The sequence below is a fragment of the Pimephales promelas genome, chromosome 17, assembly GCF_988280905.1.
Source record: "Pimephales promelas chromosome 17, fPimPro1.hap1.1, whole genome shotgun sequence".
Classification (NCBI taxonomy): Eukaryota; Metazoa; Chordata; class Actinopteri; order Cypriniformes; family Leuciscidae; genus Pimephales; species Pimephales promelas.
In genome coordinates this window covers 16,888,639-16,911,238 of record NC_142785.1, presented here as the reverse complement: position 1 = coordinate 16,911,238, position 22,600 = coordinate 16,888,639, and the positions used below count along the sequence as shown (strand labels likewise).

The 22,600-nt window shown below is 36.6% G+C and overlaps 2 protein-coding genes across 4 annotated transcripts in view; one reads left to right on the top strand and one right to left on the bottom strand.

The window, feature by feature from the left end:
- The first annotated feature begins 912 nt into the window (after positions 1-912).
- fam13c (family with sequence similarity 13 member C) lies at positions 913-19,458 on the top strand. Its single transcript, XM_039653339.2, has 12 exons — positions 913-1,031; positions 1,221-1,278; positions 5,359-5,506; positions 8,845-9,037; positions 10,734-10,875; positions 11,166-11,247; positions 14,771-14,967; positions 15,077-15,160; positions 15,287-15,382; positions 16,315-16,499; positions 17,533-17,634; positions 18,021-19,458. Exons 1-12 carry the CDS (start codon positions 928-930, stop codon positions 18,133-18,135), a joined length of 1,506 nt encoding a protein of 501 aa, XP_039509273.2. The 5' UTR covers positions 913-927; the 3' UTR covers positions 18,136-19,458.
- phyhiplb (phytanoyl-CoA 2-hydroxylase interacting protein-like b) overlaps positions 17,647-22,600 on the bottom strand; it is a 34,231-nt gene continuing 29,277 nt past the window's right edge. For all 3 annotated transcript variants that reach the window (XM_039653180.2, XM_039653181.2, XM_039653182.2), the window contains exon 5: positions 17,647-21,561. In XM_039653180.2, coding sequence (XP_039509114.1) covers positions 21,024-21,561 — 538 coding nt within the window. In that variant the 3' untranslated portion in view covers positions 17,647-21,023. The remainder of the gene's footprint in view (positions 21,562-22,600) is intronic.

Genomic DNA, 22,600 nt, shown 5'->3' with positions numbered 1-22,600 from the left:
ATTATTTATGATTACACTTACTCAGAATTACCACGACAGTCAAGCAATCATATATTTGATGCTTGAAAAAGTTCATAAAGAGATTGTAAAACTAATCCATATGAATGAATTGAGCGGTTTAGTCAAAATTTGAATTTAGGCTTTTATTCACTGTATAAACATTGATCAGTGAACATAAACAGAAGCTATTACCGTACTTGCTTGATTCATAAGAATGAACCACATTGGTTCTTGCAAATCAGGCAAGCATGAGCTTCTGTTTACCATATCTGTTGTGTGTTGATGAATGTTAATCATAAAAAAGTTGTCTCTTAAGAAAATTTGACTAAATCATTCAATTAATATGTTTTATGATCTCTTTATGAATTTTTTGAAGCATCAAAGTAGTTGCATAGTCTGTCAATGGAGGGACAGAAACGTCTAATATATCTAATAAAATCTAAATATGAAGCGGCTCTGTGCGGACCGATTGGTGTATGACATCAACACGAGAGATGACAAAATGTTTATTTTTGGGTGAACTACATGAATAAATACATTGAGTTGCTGCCATGTGATTGGCTGGTTAGATATTTACGTTGTACGTGACAGGAGTGTGTACTGTGTCCTATCTGGTTCTTATGGGAGAGTCCTGAGATGAGATGTGAGGAGCATTCCAAGGAGGAAATCTGCGGGATTTTCCCACATCGGCATGCTGATCATGATTCTCACTTTCACACACACAAAAGCTTTCCTACAAGATCGTTTTTTTTTTTTTTTTTTTTAAAGGAGGGTTGTGGTTCTTGAAATGTATGAGATTATGAAATTATGTCTTTTGACATTTAAATAAAATGATAACATTCATGCATTTTAATATGTAAATAAATATTGTGTGCAGCTGCTGATCTGATTGAAATTCTGTCTAGTTGTTGCTGTTGCTTTTTGGAGATGGAGATTGTGTGTGAAGAGAGAGATTTAGGTTTGCACGGGTTTGTGGGAGCTGAGTGTGCTGATTGGAGGAACCGGTTCTGCCTCACCCCACCAAATACAAGGTAAGAAGCAATGCCAATGCTGAAACAAAGATGAATTCATTATCTACTGGATCAAGCCAGCCGTTTGTTTACTGCCAAATACAGTCACGGATAATTAAAATGTTAGTGAATAGATGAAGATGCAATAAAGGTTATATACAATTTCTCAGACCTGCTTATTTACCAGGTCTCCTTTCTCTCATCCTGTAGCTTGACATTCTTACTGACAGAGGAAGACAAACCTCAAACGCCTGAGGTAAAACACTCTGTGAGTTACTTCTAAAACAGTACATCTTCTGCTCATATCTTAATTTTAAATGTCATAAAGCTATTATTTTAATTGGGCTTCAAATGTAATCTTCATCTCTTAAAGCAAAAGTTCTGCTAAGAATTAAAACTCTTTCCTCCCTCTCATGTTGGTCCAAAACTATATCATACAAATGATTAGAAGAATATTTTGGTAATTCTATTTTTTTTTTAAAGGTCTGTGGTAAACTTGACAACACTTGGACATTTTGTTCTATAAACTGCACACAGCCCGAATGTCTTATAATCTAGTTATAGAAACGTATGTTAAAATTTCACATTTTCAATATGTGTGTGTTTAATTTACTTTTCAAAATGTTCAAATTTGTCAATTTGTGCCACAATCGTAAGAGGAGGTCCGCAGATGTATTTATATGAAGTTGTGAGCATCTGTCAGTACAAAAACATTTAGTCCTGTGAATGGTCCATGAGTGTTCCTGTAGGCAGCTCTCACAGAAAAACATCTAGACCACCCACTTTCCTGTGATGTCATTCTGAGTTTGCATGATAAATGGCAAGGAACACCAGGTCACCACTGACGCCACAGAAAAAAATCAAACCCAGAAATATTATCTTGCCCATGGGAAAAAGTTGCTTCAAAGATATCAACTAAATGCCAAGACGCTTTTTAGATTTTGATTATTGGACACTAGTATGTAATCTTAATATGTAATTTCATTAATATTTTGAAAAAATGAAATAGTCGAATGTATTTTAATGTGATTTGTACTGATGTAATATTGAAAAACAAACTAGTTTAAATGATAATCATCTTTACATGTGCTTTAGTTTGTTAGTATATACATTTCACAGATATACATTTCGTTAAAGCACGACAACATAGTTGTAATCAAAATGATTCAACCCCCATTGCAAATCCGGTTTAAACTGTTTGCAATGAACAAATCAAACAAAAGTAATTAAAATAGCTCAACACAACAAATGTTTCAAGTCGTTTACCCAAATAAATGCAACTTTTATTAACTTCTGCAGTCTCAAAATGATTTAACCCCCTCACAACAGTACACTTCTGCAAAACAGGTGTCTCAAGCACACCTGATGCAACTAATCAAGGGCTTCATTAGTTGAACCAGGTGGGCTTGAGATAGAACACATTAAATATCAGAATTGGCTTGGTTTGGCGTGTCACATTTGACTGCAACAAAAAGATGTGTTCCCAAAGACACCGTTGGAAGAATAGTTCGCTAGGTTCAAAGTTAAATGAACAGTTCCACGTACTACCTGGTTGGTTCAGAAAAAGGAAGCTAACAATGGCTGCAACCAGATTTCCGAGAAAGCAGGTCCAGCACGACTTGGTGGCAGGCACTGAAGTTTCAACTTGCACAATAAAGCACGCACTTTACGCATGCCAGAACTCCAAGACGTACACCACTACTGACTCAAAAGTACAAGAAAAGTTGGCTCCAATTTGCTCCAATTTTTGTATGGATCATCTGTATTTCTGGAGGAAGAAGAATGAAAAGAACACTCCAGAAAGGGCTCTGTGATGCTCAGGGGTTGCTTTGCATCTCTAGCACTGGAAACCTGCACTGGAAGGCAAAATGTATTCATTGAAGTATCAGGAAATCCTAGGAGAAAGTGGCATACAGTCAGTACGGAAGCTGAAGCTTGGTGGACCTTCCAACAGGACAATGATCCCAAGCATAACTCAAATTCCACCAAGGCTTGGTTGCACAGTCACATTTAAACTCCATAGACAATCACTGATGGGATCTGAATAAGGCAGTTGCAGCATGCAAACCCAAGAAAAGACGACTCCATTTTTTTTCTCCAACTATTGAACTGGATGCCATTGCTCATGATCAATGGGCTAAGATTCCTCAGAAATGCTGCCAGAAGCTGGTGTCTGTTTATACTTTTAGTTTGCAGCAGGTCATAACAGCAAAAGGGTGTTCTACTAAGCCCTGTGCTTGCCATGAAGGGGGTGAATAGTTTTGACACTGCCGTTGAATTTGCAGAAACCACCTGAAACATTTGTTGTGTTGAGTTATTTCAATTACTTTTGTTTGATTTGTTCCCTGCAAACTGAAAGCCGACAAGCTTAAGGTACATTTTGGCAATAAACCTGATTTGCAATGGGGGTTGAATAATTTTGATTACAACTGTATATTAAAACAATGATTTAAAATGAACTTGAAAGTCATTTTTAATTAGTACTTTTAAGTGCAAGCAAATTTTGATAATAACGATTAATTGTGATTTAAATCAAATTTTATGAATTTCTTCCTGTTGGTTTGTTTAAAAGCTTTATTTTATTTAAATCTTTACTGAACTATTTTAATGCCTATTGAAAAAAATAATAATAATGGAAATAAATACTGCAAAGAGGGCTGCAACATCAGAATACGGCAATGATGTCCTTTTTGATGGCTGATTCCAGGGATATTGCACTTTTGATCACGATATCCTTATTGGTCAGTGCATGATTGAATCAGCATGCTTGATCTTTACAATACTGCAAGTCCTTCTCTCTCTCACACACACACACACACACACACACACACACACACACACACACACACACACACACACACCAACACTGTCGGTTTAATAAGCGTCACTGGTGCTTGAGGGGGCGTTACCCTTTCCACACAACTACGCAATCTATTCCCCCCGGAAAAGAGGGGATGAGTGGGGAAAAGATGGATGGAGGAGAGGAAAGGGGAGGGTGGGAGAGTGGGATGACTCATCCTCTGTGAGAGGAGCAGTGCATCAATGTCTTAACCCACAGACTAACATTTACAGTCATCCCACCATATTGACAAACCGTGTAAAGAGGGGGGGAAAGGAAAATGAAAAGATGGGAGGGCTCAGTGCAAATATGCCACAGAATTGTGGGCTAATAATGTATTTGATAATCATGGATTTTGATGAATTAAAGATTCAAATTAATTTATTTGACATAAATGGATATTATATGTTAGAAACTAAATGTGACCTCACATCACATGTAAAAATGCCCTTGAAGATTAATAACTGGGGCAAATTTGGATGGCACAGTTCGGATATCGGTGTACGTGCATGCACTCCACACTGGGGTTTTCACCAATTGGCTTCCCCAAGAACCTTTCATTGACCATTTCTTTTAGTTTGGGGAACATTTTAATAACCTATATAGAACCTTTTCCCACTATAAAGAACCTTTTGTGCAGTGGGAAGGTTCCATGTACTGTATATTAAGGTTCTTCATGGAACCACAGATGGCAATAAAAAAAAAAACGTTATTTTTGTAGATGGTTCCGTTTAATTGATTTAAAATAAATGGGCACAGTGTTTTAGAGACAAAAAAAATGTCCTTATAAAGGTTTAAATGGGTTTGAAAATGAATACCGGGGACGTCACATTTCTGAGATTGGTATATGTTGTGCACATATGCAAATGCAACATCGCACAGCTGCACGATCCTGCAGCTACGATGGGCTGTTTTCTATTTTATGAATGGATGCTGGGAGGGGCCATGATGTCAATACTCTTAGTGAGAACCCCCTCCCCAAACACACACACACCGCCAGATGCGGGAAAAGCCTTCATGGCCGCCAAGCAAAATCTGAGAACCCCCCTCACACACACACCTCCCTCCTCCACGTATCCCACGCATCCTTCCGCATTCACTCGCCTCCTCTCTTCCTCCAACCTCACCTGTTCTCCTATCAGAGAAACCAGCTACAGCCAGTCTGCTAAGGGGCTTGCTGACGCCAGAAGACACCCCCTCCGTCCTTTTCCTCCCCTCTCTCTCTCTCTCTCATGCACACTCCCTTATTTTCTACCGAGTGGCATGAATAATCCATACCAGATAAAGAACTGCAGCAGAGAGAGACGTGATCACAAGCCTTGCTCGTGCACGCAAGCACACCCTCGGACACACACACGCACGCGTGTTTCACAAGCAGGGCTGATGGAGGCAGAGCAGAGGGGCGTGTGAGACTGCAGTGGCATCCTTCCTTTCCGTTTGACGCGTGCGGTACAATCTTCCTTTTACGCTTCAAAAGCTGAAGCGGGCATGTTCTGCTTCTGCTTGCAGGGCTCTCTGCTGAAGCTCCAGACTCTGGAGGGAGACTCCAGCCCTTCTTCAGACCTCTCTCCTGAAGAATGTCCACCCAGCCTGGGATTCAAAGACGAAATCCTGCTTCCTTCATGCAATGGCGTTGGGAAAGAGCACAGCCTACCAGGTACGAGAGCATGACAGCTTTATTGAAGCCCTTCTTTTACAGTAGTAGCCTATGTGAGTGGTGATGCAAACCAAATGGTGCTACGTTGTGTGAATGAATGTGGTCTGCTGATTTGAAAACCCACTGACTGATTTAACAGGACTGATGGCAGGGCTGGGCTTGTTTGTTTATGGGTTTTGTGAAGAAGATGGCTCTTTTTGGGGGCACATGTGAGTCACTCGGCCATGCCGCTTCACACCGGCATCTATTAATAACGCAGGTTGATGGAGAGGCACTGAGACTGCAAGCACCTCCGCACAGCACGACTTTAACACACACGTTCATCCCACATCTTGGCGAGATTTTTTTATGCACTATCTCTTAATTGTGCCATTTAGCTTTTTTTTTTCATCTGCCCCAAAATCAAACAAATGATGCTGGAGATTTTCTGAGAGGTAGCTTCATTCTTCTGAGCAGTTACTTTTAACCAGCTGGTAATTTTTGGCAGCTGTATGAAGTCAGTTCTCCTTAAGTTCACACAGGTGCCCTAGCAGAGGGCCTACAGGTGACTTTGACTGTATATATATATATATATATATAGAGAGAGAGTTCATATGCAAAAGCCTCTAAGTGCCATTTGAAATTTTCTTCTAGAATGATAATTTTTATCAAGCTTGTAGATTTAAGTTCAGTGATTTCACTTAAATGGCAATTATAATTACCTATTAATTGTTATTTAACTGAAATTACTGAACTTAAATATACAAGTTTGATAAAAATCATCATTAAAGAAGAAAATTTCAAATGGCATGTAGAGGCTTTTGCATCTGAACTCTTCATATATATATATATATATATATATATATATATTATAATTATCTAAAGTCATCTAATGAAGTGATATTTATTGATACATTGATCAAAAATACTGTAAAAACAGTAATATGTGGATTATTATTACAATTCTAAATAACTGTTGTTTATTTGAATTCATTTTATACTGTAAAAAATAATATTTAAAATAAATAAATGCATTTACTAAATTTATTTCTGTGATGGAAAAGCTGAATTGTCAGCATCATTCCTTCAGTCTTCAGTGTCACCTGATCCTTCAGAAATCATTCTAATATGCTGATTTGGTGCTCAAGAATAATTTCCTATTATTAATGCTTCTTAATATTTTTGTGGAAACCCTGATTTTAAGGAAACTTTTAAGAATAGAAAGTTCAAAATAGAAATGTTTTCAAATAGAAATGTTTACGGTCACATTTGGTCAATTTAATGCAGAATTGTTGGATAAAAAATATAAATAATTACTGGCCTCAAACTTTTAAACAGTAGTGTACATTTAGTTCATTTAAACTACTTATAGGGACCTGGTAACTATAGAGCCCGACCGAGAAAGGATTTTGAAGGCCGATACCAATACAAATATTTTTTGGTTATAAAATCCGATATTCCGATATATCGGCCGATATTTATTCTTTTTTTTTCTTTTTTTTCAGAAATGCGCAACAAAACATTAACCGATTTCCCTAACATTAGTTATTTGTAGTTATTTATGAGTTTTAACTAAAATAATATGATGATGCATTTTAAAAAGAAACTTGTTTCTTTTATTGTCGCAACAGAACAGAGGAACCAAAGCTCATTAATGTTAACGTTAGTGGTCTTCCACTTATGGCATTAGCTAGCTTTGTGGTTAGGTAGTCTATGATGAGCCATCATTTAGTAATGGATAATGTCATACTGCAAATTGTAAAATATACATTTTCAATATAACAGGCCAATGAGAGATGATATGTCTCATTGCTATAGGCTATTATCCAATGTGACTGAAGTATTTCTTTAATAGCGTGTGACACGGTATTAAAGAAATACTTCAGTCACATTGTCAAAAGTTAAAAGGACAGTCAGTCAACTACACTGTAACAACATAACGTAATTATTACTAGCTAATTCCATGTTTCGTCCGTTTTTATTTTATTTTTGAAGCATTAATTTATCTACCATTATAACTGCCGATACCGATAGTTTGGAAAATGCCTAATATCGGCCGATAATATCGGCTTGCCGATAATCGGTCTGGCTCTGGTAACCCCTTTTTTTCTTTTGGATCACAAGATTTTATTGTGTGTGTGTGTGTTTACCTCAGCAGTGTGTTCACTCCATTAATCTGAATTTCCGCTGTCTCTTACTTATTTGTTTTCATTTGTGTCAGCTATATTTATATACACTGAACAAAATTAGAAACGCAACACTTTTGTTTTGGCCTTTTATTGTGGCTAGCCTAAGGCACACCTGTGCAATAATCATGCTTTCTAATCGGCATCTTGAAATGCCACACCTGTGAGGTCGATCGATTATATCGGCAAAGGAGAAGTGCTCACTAACATAGATTTAGACATATTTGAGAGAAATAGGCCTTTTGTATACATAGAAAAAAGTCATGAAAAATGGGGGCATAAACAAAAAGTGTTGCGTTTATAATGTTGTTCGGTGTACTTTTGAAAAAGTTTGGAATGGTAAAGTTTACTTGAGTCATAGTGTATTTGCTTTATTAACCATGCTCTAAAAACGTTTCTGCGTTTTCAGTCATTAAGATGTCCCATCCCCCAAATAGCTTCTATTTGGGGGCTATTAATTTAAGCAATTTATCTTAAAGGGATACTTCATCCAAACATGAATATTCTATCATCATTTACTCACCATCAAGTTGTTACAAACATATATGAGTTTCTGTCTTTTGTTTAATGCAAAATAACATATTTTAAAGAATGTTGGTAACCAAACATTTGATGGTAGCCATTAACTTCCACAGTATATATTTTTCTATGGTATATATTTTCAGTATATATTTTTCTATTTTTCTAGTATATATTCAGTATATAAGTCAATGGGGGCCAGCAAGTTCTTGATTACCAAAATTCTTTAAAATGATATTATTTTGTGTAATGCAGAAGAAAGAAACTTACAGGTTTAGAACAACTTGAGGGAGAGTAACTAATGACAGAATAATTATTTTTGAATGAACTATCTACCTTTGGACACGAATTTCGGACTCAGTGTGCAAGGGCCTTTAGATGCGTTCAACATATTTTGGTGATCCCTAACCCTACCCTTAACCTATCCCTAAAGTCAGAGTGAAATGATAATATGGTGAATAACACTTATGTAAAAGAACCTAACCCAGTTTGTGAGCCCAAACTTGACATAAACTTATCCCTCAGATCTGATTAGTTGATTGTAATGTTGTCCAACATGTTGGACTTTGTAAAGTCAGATTGTGCAAATTGTTGTCTCAGGCTTAGCAACTGTAGGAGGCACTGCTTTTATCTGATCTGTGTGTCTGTGTTCAGACTGTAGGCTGGCAGAGGGTGACTGTAGCAGTGATCTCCAGCAGAGCCCGGGGCCCAGTCGACTCATCCAGCACATCACAGACGACAACAGTCCCCTGCCCTCCCCGCGCTGCTCCAGCCTCAGCCAGAGTCAACGCTTCAACACAGACCCCGAATCTGCCCCGTCTCCACCCTGCGCACAGCATCTGATCATGTACGAACACACACACACACACACACTGCTCTTTTGGTTGGCCTGTTCAGTCGAAATAGAAATACCTCCTTTTTCGTTTCCTAAAGAGCAAGAATCTTAATCATCCAGCTTCCGCTAGCAGCACAGTGATCCACTTTAAACCTCAATTTAATTTCTCATTATTTACATGACTTTCCTGTTGACTAATGCTGGGTGATAGGAACAGACATCTGTGACAACCCATACTCTATGCTGAGATGGGAAATAGGCACTGACCTTTCTGAAATGATGCCACCCCCCGCCCATAGTGTCTCTATTATTCAGGGACATTGAAATCATACACACACATGCAATATTTTAAATTCTTGAACTGTATGTTGTTAGGAAGTTACATTTTTAGTCTGGTCTGCCTCATAATGATTGAGATGCCCAATCAAATTAAAGTAGGAGGGGTTTACTGTTCACAGAAGCAGAGCGTGAATTCCAGGCAGTCGAAAGCGTCAGTTTAACGTTGAAAGAGAGGTAAGATATAAATAGCGAAACATTTAATATTAACTGTTTTGCGATAGAAATGTTGAATGACCTACAGTAACATCCAGTGATGCAAACTACTCAACTTTTTTGTCCAAATATGGCCGTTTTGAATTGAAAACATGCATTTACGTGATTCATGTAATTTTTAAGTGTGAAACATCTTACGTTTTTGACATACAAGGCATACAAATAAAAGTACATTGTGTGCATATTTTAATGCAAATATTATTTACAAATAGTTCAAAATGAGTATTTCCCAACTTTATAAAGAAATATAAAAGCATTTAAGATAATAAGCAAATAGCAAAATAAACCAGAAATGACCCCGAATGTGAAGCAGATATCTTGCTGATTACATGGCGGCTTACACAATAAATAACCAGTATTTTGAGTTTGAATAATTATGTTTTGTAAGAAGAAAGAGATTGCAGGATGACATGAAATGATCAGTTAATCAACTGCAAATTTAAATTACTGTGTGATTTTCTCTAGTATGTACTGTACATACACTACCATTCAAAAGTAAGGGGTCAGTAAGATTAAAAAAAAAGGAAATGTACTTTTATTCATCACAGATGCATTAAATTTATCATTTATATGTTACATTTATTTGTTGTTCAAATGCCGTTTTTTTGTTAACCGTTTTTATCAAAGTATCACAAAAATATGTTTTTCATAATTATAATAATAAATGTTTCTTGAGCAACAAATCAACACACCGGTAGTCTGATTTCTGAAGGATCATGTGACACTGAATACTGGAGTAATGATGCTGAAAATTCAGCTTTGCATCACACGAATAAATTACATTTTTTAAAATATATTTAAAATAGAAAACAGACATTTAAAATCAAATATTATTTCACAATTTTACTATATTTTTGCTCTGCTTTGATGGGCATCAAACTTTCAAAAACATAAAAACATTTTCCTGACCCCAAACTTTTGAACAGTAGTGTACATTAGTACATTACTGATATATGTTAAACACTTTCTTGTACACAATATTTGTTCAGAATTCACAAACGGTAGTTCTGAAAACAGAAAATATGCATTACTGTCAAGACTGCAATTTTAATACCAAATATTGTTTGATTAATTAGCCTGGCCAATGTACTAGGCTGTTCTCTATACTGTACTCTTGTATGACACTGTCTTTATATCTGTGTTATCTTCTCTCTAGGGCTCGAGGGGTTGTTAGAACAGAGGCTCATGGAGACGCTAAGGAATCTACTTCTATCTCGCTCCTCACCAAACACATCCAAACACTCAAAAGGAAAATACGCAAGTTTGAGGAGCGCTTCGAGCAAGACATGAACTATAAGGTCAGATTCATTTTAAAAGCATTTTGTATTACAATTGTACAAGTCAAAAACGTGAAAATATTTATCATTCAGTTCAACATTCAACATTGCTGTTTAGTCATGCCCTCTACTGGAGAATGATAATACTGCATCTCTCTGCTGCCTGAATTGGATGATAACATTGATGATAACATGATTTCATTAAGATGAAATAGGATCAGAGGATCAGGACTCAGGAGAATGCGCTAAAGACTTCATCTAAATCAAAAGTTATAGCTTCTGAATTGAGCTGTGTCTGTTCTCACCTACAGCCTTCACATAATGATAAATCAGCCAATCCAGAGATGTTCAATCTCATGAGTGAACTAGCCAAGTCTCGCAAGCAGCTCAAAGGTAAGACTGCCAGTCCCCATAATGATAATAATCGTAATGTGATTTATGGGCTTATTTTGTATTAATTAAAACTGTTTATCGGATATATTTGTGACGTTGTCATACATTTAATTGAATTGGCATTTCTTAATCATGATCTCATGAACAAATGTTCTGATGTATCCTGTGTTGGAGAAAGTTACTTTTAAAAGTAATGCATTAAAATATTTGTTACTCCCCAAAAAAGCAACTATTTGCATTGCAGTAACGATTATTTTCGTTCTGTCTGCACCTGTTCTTGTTAGTCCTAATCAGTTTACTTTTCCACCTTGTGTATTTATACTCCCTTTTCTGTTCTACCCTTTGTCAGTTATAGTTCAATGTCATGCTTGTCAGACACCAGTAAACTCTTTCTTAACTATATTCAGTATTCCACATCTTGTGGCTATCTGTGACAGTTACTTTTTATGAAAAGTAATGGGTTACATTACTTTTGCGTTACTTTTTCTCATCTGGGCTTGCTTGTTTATTTTTAATTACAACAAAAAAAGTTATATTTTTGTGTTTATGTTAAGGCCCTCTCACACCGAAAGTGAAATGAATAAGTCAGGCTGAAGGAAATACATATTTAGACCTGTACAGTAGACAAACAATAGGATACAGGAGAAGGAAGTTCAACACTCTTATTTTTAAATCTAATCTAAAGTAATTCTTGCTTATTATGGTTGAATTAGATAATTGAAGGTCAGCAGCAAAGACATTGATTAATAAAGTGAGATTAAATACATGAAGTATATTTGTGTGTTTTATAAAAGTTTTTTGAAAAATTTGGAGATTGCATTTTACTGTTTTTATGCATTTAGAGGAATACTGAATGTTTTATTGCAAGTGATATGAGTAAATGCATGTTCACATTTTGTCTAGATCTAAAATAACCATCATGTTTACACAGCGCACACCAAAAATAAACTCTCTTTATTTGCCTCAACATGAGGAGAGCTGTCGTTCAATAAATGTGAAAAGGTAACTCGTTACTTATTTGAAAAAGTTATAACTCAAGTTACCTGATGTGTTTCCCCCAACACTGCCACTATCTCTTCAAAATAGTCAAACCTCAATATATAACCAGAAAAAGTTTATCGAGACAAACTTTAAGTTGACTTGTGAAAGTTTGGAACAGAAAGTTTGAAGAAGTTTAAAGTAGTTGGACGTTTAAATTAGTTTATAGTTTAAATTAGTTTAAAGTTTAAATTAGTCTAAAGTTTAAATTAATTTGAAATTTAAAGTAGTTTGAAGTTTAAATTAGTCTAAAGTTTAAATTAGTTTGAAGGTTAAATTAGTTTAAAGTTAAATTTAAAGTCGTTTCAAGTTTAAAGTTTATTTTGAAGTCATTTAAAGTTGCTTCGGTGTTTCTAGTGGGTCGCTAAGTTGTTCTGGGTGTTATGCAGTTGTTAAGGTATTTTGGGTGGATGCTATGGTGTTCTGGATGGTTGCTAGGATGTTCTAATGTATTTTGGGTGGTTGCTGGGCATTGCTAAGGTATTTCTGTGGTTTCTAGGGTGTTCTGGGTGGTTGCTATGGTGTTTCTATGGTGTTCTATGGTATGTTGAGTGGTTGCTAGGGTGTTCTGGGTGGTTGTTAGGGTGTTCTAAGGTATTTTGGTTGGTTGCTAGGGTGTTCTAAGGTATTTTGGGCGGTTGCTAGGTTGTTCTGGGTCATTGCTAAGGTGATGCTAGGGTGTTTTAAGGTATTTTGGTTGGCTGCTATTGTGTTGCTAGGGTGTTCTAAGGTATTTTGGGTGGTTGCTAGGGCGTTCTAAGGTATTTGGGCGGTTGCTAGGGTGTTCTGGGTGCAAATTATTTGTTTTCCCATTTATTGACTGACAGCTTTCCTGTTCTCATTTTGAGAGAAATCGAGAGTATGTGCAGAGGCGTTGTGTGCACGCTGTGAACATGACGCTTATTGTAGTTCTAGACTAAATGTGAGTAGGCATTAACTCATCTCACTTGCGCAATACCAGATTCAGATTCAGAATTCCTTAGAATGATTAAAAACAGTAAAATGCAAAGTCAGGATATTACGCAAAACTGCAATAATTAAATATGTTAAGTTACACAAACATACTTTATTTAATCTCAATTTACTAACCATACCTTATTCAGAGCAGCGCCATGAGAGGTATGAAAGTGAGGGTGTGAGGGATAGACTTACCATGTTTCCAATGGCATCCGCATGTAAAAAGCTGAATAAAGCGGCTAGATTACTTACAATTTTCCACAGCTTACATTGTCGGGAACTGACATTTTCTTGGAAAGATTTTGTTCAACTGTTTCATGAGCAGAACAATCCAAAAACACATTAAATAACAGTACAGCCCATTGAAGAGATGCAAATCTATCCCTCACAGACTCGCTTTCATTCTCATTAAAAATCAAAGATGGCGCTGCCGTGAATAAGGCGTATAAGCAATGTTTTGGGTGCTGACCCTTGATGATCCAATTCAACCATACTAATAAGCAAAAAATGACTTTAGATAAACATAACATTTGTGTTTCTTTTTTTCCTTGCTAAATTAGGAGTGTTGAACTTCCTTCTCCTGCATCCTAGTCCTCTATGATTCAGGAAGGAAAGCACAGCTGAAAGGTTTATTTGAGCTGCGCCCTCTACTGTACATGAGTGAAATTACATTTCCTTCAGCCTAAAGCAGATGTATACTTCATTGAGGCTTAGTCATGTCACTTTACACGCCTTTACATTCGCCAACAATATATATATATATATATATATATATATATATATATATATATATATATATATATATATATATATATATATATATATATATATATATATATATATATATATTATTAAAACAAACGAGCAAGCCCAGCCCAGTTGAGAAAAAAGTATTGTAAAAGTGAAAATGGCATATTCATGCCAATTTTGGTAACACATACTCAGAATTTGTCCTCTGCATTTAACCCATCCAAGTTAGTGCACCCGGAGCAGTGAGCAGCATTGTGCTCTGGTGCCCCGGGGAGTGATTGGTCATTCCTGCTGGTACTGGAATCGATCTAGAAACCAGTCGACAGAAAAGTGGGTTACCAGTCGGACAACTGCACAATTAGTTACTTTTTGATAGTTACGCAATATTGTAATGCATTACTCTTAAAAGTATCTTTCCCCAACACTGATAATAAGTAGATTCACATTTTTTCAATAGTTATTAAAAAAAAATCTTTGGTGGCAGACATTTTGTGGTGTTGTGTGACAAAATCAATGTTTTGATGAGGTTTTGATGGTTGTGTAATAATTTTGGCAGCATTTAATGTAGATAAATATATTTAATAAATAGATAAAGTTATCATAATTACTCAAAAATCTTGATGGAAAGTTTGTAAAAACAAGTGCTGGACCAATGGAATTATGTGGCAGTTGAATTGCTTTTAATTCAGTAAATACCACGTCCTGTCATTCTATCCTTTCATCCCATTCCAATTCTTTTCAAAATTGGACTTATGAGCTTGTTCACCCTTCTCCCCAGATTTGAAGCTTAAACAGTCATTTGGAGAATCGCGAAGACATGAGAACGGCCAGTCCACAGATATCTGCAGGTACACTAACGGCCAGCAGGAGGCGCCAGAGCAGCAGCACAAGCCCTCTTTGGAGGAGACAGTGGACGGGCTCCTGAAGCGACTACGGGAGAAACGCCAGGACCTCGGCCTCCCAGACAACATGAAGGTGAGGCCATCTGTGGATGCATTCTGTTCGGGTGGGTGGGGATTTGATTGTGTGCTTGTGCGGCCAGGTTTTGCGGTGATTAACTCAAAACGCACTCTTCTGTCCACAGGAGATGACCCAAAGACAGATGGCCCTGGAGAAGATCACTCTGCAAAAATGTCTGCTGTATTTTGAAAGCTTGCACGGCCGCCCTGTAAGAGGTTTTTAACATTTAAATACAGAAACGTTCTAGTTAATTAGGCAAGGATTAGGATTGTGGCATTAACATTTGTAAAAAAATAAATAAATAAATAAATGTAATGTGACATTGTGACCATAGGGCACCAAACAAGAGAGAAACCTGGTGAAACCTCTTTACGATAGATACCAGATGGTGAAACATCTCCTGTGTGCAATCCCCACTATCACAACTATAGTAAGTGTGATTATATATACACATACACTGCAGGTCAAAAGGTTAATAAAAAATAAGATTTTTAATGTTTTTTAAAGAAGCCCTTTTTGCTCACCAAAGCTGCATTTATTTAATAAAAAATATAGTAATAACAATAATGTGAAATATTTTTAAAACTTAAAATATCCGTTTTTTATTTTGATATATTTAATCTTTAGATCTTCATTTCCTCCAGATTTTTTTTTTTTTTTTGGAAATTGGTTACACTACCATTTAAAAGTTTGTGTAATACTTTTGTTCAGCAAGGATGCATAAAATTGATAAAAAATGACAGTAAATACTTTTTTAATGTTACAAAACATTTCTGTTTTAAATAAATGCTTTTCATTTAATGTTCTATTCATTAAAGACTCATAAAAAATGATTCACATTTTTCATAAAGAAATATTATGCAGTAAAACTGTTTTCAATATTTATAATGATTATAAGAATAAGAAATGTTTCTTGGGCACCAAATCGCCATATTAGAATGATTTCTGAATGATCATGTGACTCTGAAGACTGATGCTGAAAATTCAGCTTTGATCACAGGAAGAAATTACATTTTCAAATATATTGAAATAGTAAACACTTATTTTAAATTGTAATAATATTTCACAATATTACTGTTCTTACAGTATTTTGTATCAATGAAATGTAGCCTTGCTGAGCATAAGAGACTTATTTCAAAAACATTCAATAGTGTTTTTATACTCATAGGTAGTGTACAGAATATCAGCTCAGATACAACTTCTTCTGCTTCAACATACATCAATGAAATGTCACCATTGTATGTCCACAGGTGTCATATCCAAAAAAAAGTCCCTGTGGCCCACTTGTAATGTTTCAATACAATCAAAAATTAGCTTTTGTTTTTCATTAATTTCTCGTATTTTGTTTTGAACGTATCGCAGGAAGAAGAAGAAGGGTCAGATGATGATTCGGTTCGGTACACACCCCCGCCCATGTGCCTCACTGATAAGAGAGGTTGTGGGGAGGAGGAGGGAGACAGTGACACGGCTTTTGTATCTCCACTGGATGAGATCAAAACAGTGAGACAGCCAGCCATAACCATGTGCAACCTCCACGAGGCCTCCAGGTACACAGACCTTAGTACTGAGGAACATCACATTTAAAAGAATGACAGAATATCATTCTAAACATTTGGTAAAACATAAGGAGAATATTTAGAGATAATCTAAATACTGGAGAACTATTTCTAGACACTGCTAATAAGTTGGGAAAATTTCATTTACTAGCAATAGTCCTGCCAATCTGTTACCTCATCATTTAGAACAGTTTTGGTAGAATATAATTTGGGTGGAATAAAGTATTTGGTAACACTTTACAATACGGGTGCACTAATATGCATTAATTCATACTTAACTAATGCACAGATAATCATGAGTTAATTTATAACTTATGAAGAACTAAACCATTAATTAATGATTACTGTATCAGCAACTAATAAAGTGTCTATATGATTAATAGATTAAGTAATACATGAATTGCTATTATTTCAATGTGTCATTGTGTATTAATTCCTTAATAACATATTTTATTAACTAATAGTGTAAATTAATGTGTTAATTACCACAATTAGTCAAAGCTATGCACTTCAACTTCCAGTTGTCTGCTTTTAATTAATCATTAGCTAATGGTATCATTATGTTATGACTTTACTTGTTGGGGCACATCATTATTAACTAGTCATTTAGTAATTGTAGTAATTTTCACATGAATTTGAACTAACAATTAAGTAATTAATCATGTATTAATGCATATTAGTGTACCTGTCATATTATCTGGAAGTTGAAATACAAGGCTTTGGCTCATTCTGGTAATTAACATATTAATTAACACTATTAGTAAAAAAAATATTTATTAGTTATTATGGAAAAATTATATATAAGTATAATTTCTGTCAAAAGTATTTCTGTCAAATATAAAGTATGTCAAATCTTTAACCTATGCAACAATTTAAAAGTAGACTGTAGTCTCCTGTGGTAGAGCCCTGCAGTATATATTATATTATATCTTACAGGTTGAAATGACCTATAATTGTGTATGGAAATGATCATTTTAGGATGAAGTATTCTTTAATAAACTGCATTTGTCTAATGTAATGGCAGGTCTGAGTTGCTGGATTGTTTGCGCGAGACTCGAGCCGAGAAGAAAAGACGGCGTAAAGCCATCAGAGAGTTCGAAGAACAGTTCTTCAGACAAATGGGAAGGTAAAACACAGATGCGTTATTGTGGCAATAACATATTTTAATGGTATTTTATGTTACTCTTTTCTTTATGAACATGAACAGGAAGGAAACAGGAAAATAAAGATCAAAATAATTCAGCATAGTTAGCGTAACACATCTAATCAATGATACACAAAATAATACCAGCAGGAAGAAAAACAAATGATGTTTCTGTACACAATATATGAATGTTTTTTTTTTTTTAAATAAAATACATTTCCATTTATCTTCTATCCACTGATGTACAAAACTGCTTCAGTAAGGCAACTCAAGGGTTAAATGTGTTTTAATGGGAGTTTAATCTCACAGAGTCATCTCATATCTGTTTTGTTTTGTTTTTTCTTTCCCTCTCCACCAAAATAATGAAGATCCGCACAAAAAGATGACCGAATCCCCATGGCCGAGGAGTACCAGGAGTACAAAAGTCTCAAAGCCAAAATACGCTTACTGGAAGTGTTGCTCAGCAAACAGGAAACCACATAGATAGACTATCTGAGTTAAAGAGATTCTTTCTGCCTTTCAGTAATGAACCCAATGTTTGGACCAAATGGAGTTTTTACATTTGACATAATTGTGCCATAATGATGCTAAAATGCACTTTAATATAATTTCTGACCACATTGGAAGTCCTAGACTCAATGGGTTGGGCCGAACCGATCAAGGCCTTTCACGTAAACACAGTGTGCGATCTCTGTGCTGTGTACAGTGCAAGACAAATCGATACAAACCTCATTCAGATTTCAAAGGGCAAAATGAAATCTAGAGTATTCATCTGTTTATGGAATATGGCACTTTATTTTTTTTAACCAAAGTCGAATCATATGCAATTTTCACGTTCTCTTGCTCTCCTTTGAAGCTAGTTTATGATTCTAATTAGGAACTTGGTGACATTATGCACACTAATGAGGTTCCATGATTCTCTCTGGCTAGACTGGATTTCTAGTCTGTCGAATAATGCAACGCTCTAGATAGTAAACAACTCAGAGCACTTAAAATGATGGTTTTATGCAAATTCCCGCAAAGCATATAAATACAGCGACAACCGACCATAATTGTACACATTGTATGAACTAACACAAGTTAATTGTTTATTTCTCATATATTTGTCCCTCGCATGAAAAAAGGGAGCACAAAACGAGACTTATGATGACCCACAATTAAAAAGGTTCTCCCAGAAAAAAAAGAAGCTAAGGACTGCATTTTTAACGAACTATTTTGTTCAAAAACCTGGTAAAGTACGGTACGTGGCCATCACAGAGCACAGTTTTCCTCCTATACATAACAAACCGTGACATTGTAAGCCAGTGGTTAAAATGAACACTGACTAGTCACATTGTAAGCTACAAACAATACTAAAGCCCAAAGCCGGGATATGTTCATGAAAAGCGGATGTGCGCTTTAATAAGTGCAATTCTGCTCAAGTAGCTACTCTGGAAACAAAACAATCAATATCTTTCCTTTCCGTCAGCTCTACTGCAATGAACTATTACAATCTTTGTGTAGTGTCTTTGCATGCCAACCAGCGTAAACTGTTGAATCGTGCTACAATCAGGTGTGGTTATTCTGTCAACTTATTGTCGTCCCAGACTTTATTTGCTGTACACATCCACAATGACATATGTAGCTTTTGAATGTTAGCTAATAGTGCACGTAATTCTACATTGGTTTATACAGTATAATTATCTATATATATTTGCTTCATGGTGTACCTATTCTTTTCCATCACCAAAGTCCTCTGTATTGTGCACTTCTGGTTCTGTCCATTTTCTATTCACCCGTTAAAAAATAAATATTTTTCTATCTACACGTCGTATCACATTTATTTAATGTTAAATCACAGTATACTGAATGGGTTGGAATAGATAACGTGAAACACTGCCGAAGAAGAGTTAAGGAAGTGCTAATGTCAATGTTTGCGATCATGCTACTGATGCGTCCAATCACGGTTTTTGAGATCTCACCTGATCATCACATTCATAATGCTTCATAAGAATGGTTGTCGATCGACTGACTGCTGTGATTTAATGAGCATTTTGAGTTAAATTTGTGTAGACTTTGGTAAACTGTTACAATGCCACGTTCTAATGGGAGGATCTGAAAGCCAATGGGGTTAAAGGATTAGTTCACTTTTGAAAAAACTTTTGCTGATAATTTACTCACCCCCATGTCATCCTTTTCATCCTCAGTCGAAAAGAAATTAAGGTTTTTGATAAAAACATTCCAGGATTTTTCTCCATATAATGGACTTACATGGGAACCAGACGGTCCAAGGTCCAAACGACAGTTAATAACAGTTTCAGATGCAGCTTCAAATGTCTTTAAACGACACCAGACGATGAATAAGGGTCTTATCATGCGAAACGATCGGTTATTTCAAAACTTATTCCAAAAATGTAACTTTTCTAAGGACAAATGCTAGCCTGGCTCTATTCTGTGAGGCGCGTTTGCAACGTCACGTAATACGTAATTACGTTCAAAAGGTCACGGGCGACGTAGCCAGAAGTACCAGAATCAAAATAGTCCGACATCGTTGTTTTACCTTTTAATTTCTTTTTGGTAAATGGCGTTTGAGTTAGTTTGCACGTTCAACCTATGCGTTCAACTTGTAAACACTCTGATTCTGTACTTCTGGCTACGTCGCCCGTGACCTTTTGAACGTAATTACGTATTACATGACGTTACAAACGCGCATCACAGAATGGAGCAAGGCTAGCATTTGTCCTTAGAAAAGTTACATTTTTGGAATAAGCTTTGAAATAACCGATCGTTTCGCATGATAAGACCCTTATTCATCGTCTGGTGTCGTTTAAAGACATTTGAAGATGCATCTGAAACTGTTATAACTGTCGTTTGGACCTCGAACCGTCTGGTTCCCATGTAAGTCCATTATATGAAGAAAAATCCTGGAATGTTTTCATCAAAAACCTTAATTTCTTTTCGACTGAGGAAAGAAAGACATGGACATCTTAGATGACATGGGGGTGAGTAAATTATCAGCAAAAGTTTTTTCAAAAGTGAACTAATCCTTTAAAGAAGCAGTTTGATTGACAGGTCAACATCCCAACACAAAACAACATATCTAACCTGACCCCGGGGGGAGATCCATAAGCTAGTAAAAGAAAAGGAGCCTTTTGTCAAAAGCTGTGAGACACATGCTGCGAAGGATCCTTACCCCAGACAGCAACATAGTGTCGGCCCAGATCCGGCCCACATTTTGTGTGCATTGCCCGGACCTGGGCAGACACTTTGTTGCTGTCCGGGAATGGATTATGGATAAGTTTGATGGTAGGACAATGGGTAAGAAGGACGGCTAAAGGAGAAGGCGATTTTTCTGAGCCGTTCAAGGCAGCAGAAGGGTTCAGTTTCATAGGTTAGCGTCCCACGCTGATGTTGCAGGTCTTGCAGCTGGGATCCTTCTTGGCATTGACTGTGGACATACTCATGAGCTGATGGCCGCTGATCTCAGCTACCGTGCCCACGCTCAGGTCCACGGGATCGGTGTAGATGACCTCCAGGATAAGGTCCTGCGCGTGGTGGAACACCAGCTGGCCATCTTCATCCTCCGAGCACGTCATAAAACGGTTGTCACCGATATCCAGCGCTGGTAGGCGCTGCTTGCAGAACTCGTCTCCAGGTGAGCCTTTCGGCGCGACCACTAAAATGACGTAGTGATATGCCGTGTACATGCAGTAGAAGTCGGCGAAATACAGGTTTGTCTTGGGACTGAAGAGCGTCTCGGCTGGCAGCTGGAAACGGTAACGGCCGTATGGTGAGTCCTGAGGGGGTTTGCCTGTGTTGAACTCGGTATTACAACTGAAGAAGATTCCCTCTAGCTTCCCGCTGATGGGCGAACCATGGCTGCCACTGTTGTCCTTCACTGACGGCAACATCTTGTTGTTTTGGTCCTCCCTGTAAGAAGAAACTTCACTGTAAATGACAAATCACTTCTTGAAGGTGAGATCAGATGTTACATAAACCATTTTCTCCTGCCTTTTGCACTAAACTTTACTGCCAGTGTCTAACGGTGCGGGGCGATTACATTTAATGTGGTTCAATTGCAGTCATTTCAATAGGAATTCACACTTTCCCGTGTGGGCAAAAGATTTCGCCACACAGATTTCACAACAGGTTCAATTTGGTCACGTGGACGTGAATGGACGTGAAATTTTGACCACACCTTAATCACGTGGATGTGAATGGACGTGAGATGTGACCACACCTTAATCACCTTAAACCAGTAACCTGTGGTAGATGAAGAATACATACTGCTATTTTTTAATGGAAACTGGCAAAACTGTAAAGTTAATAGCACAACTATAATTTGGCTTCAAAAGACTTTAAAAAGAGAACATATCATTGGCCACTTTCATACTGTAGTATTTCTTTTTGGCGCTTGACAGCCCCTGTTGCAATTCACTTTTAATATGGAAAAAGAGCAGCTCGAACATTAATTTAAACATCATTCAGAAATAGGCTTCCATAACGAATAACCTTTTGTGTGAAATATCGTTTAACTGTCTTCGGATACATTTTCAGAGAGCACTTTCCTCCCTACTATCACCTGAGGGTTCAGGCACTTTTGTAAATGTGGCAAATAAAGCTGAAGTGATATAAACAGGTTGAACCCCTATCTGAAATTTATCACTTATAATACTGATATCTAATAAACTCAAAGCAGAACCAATTGAGTTATGGATGCACTGCGTCGATAAACTTTCGCTCACTCATGTGAAACCAGATGACTTGCTTGAAGCAAGGCAATGGATACTGTATACAGTATCTCACTGAAGTAAGATGAAGTGTTATATTCAGAGTCAGTGTTATATAAAAAACGATTTCTGAAGAGAAAAGATAAACCTTCCCTTTTACTACTTTTGACTGTAATGAGGCTTTTCAGACGGATTTAATTTGATTCCAAGGTGCCTCTTACATCTAAAATCGTATTCAT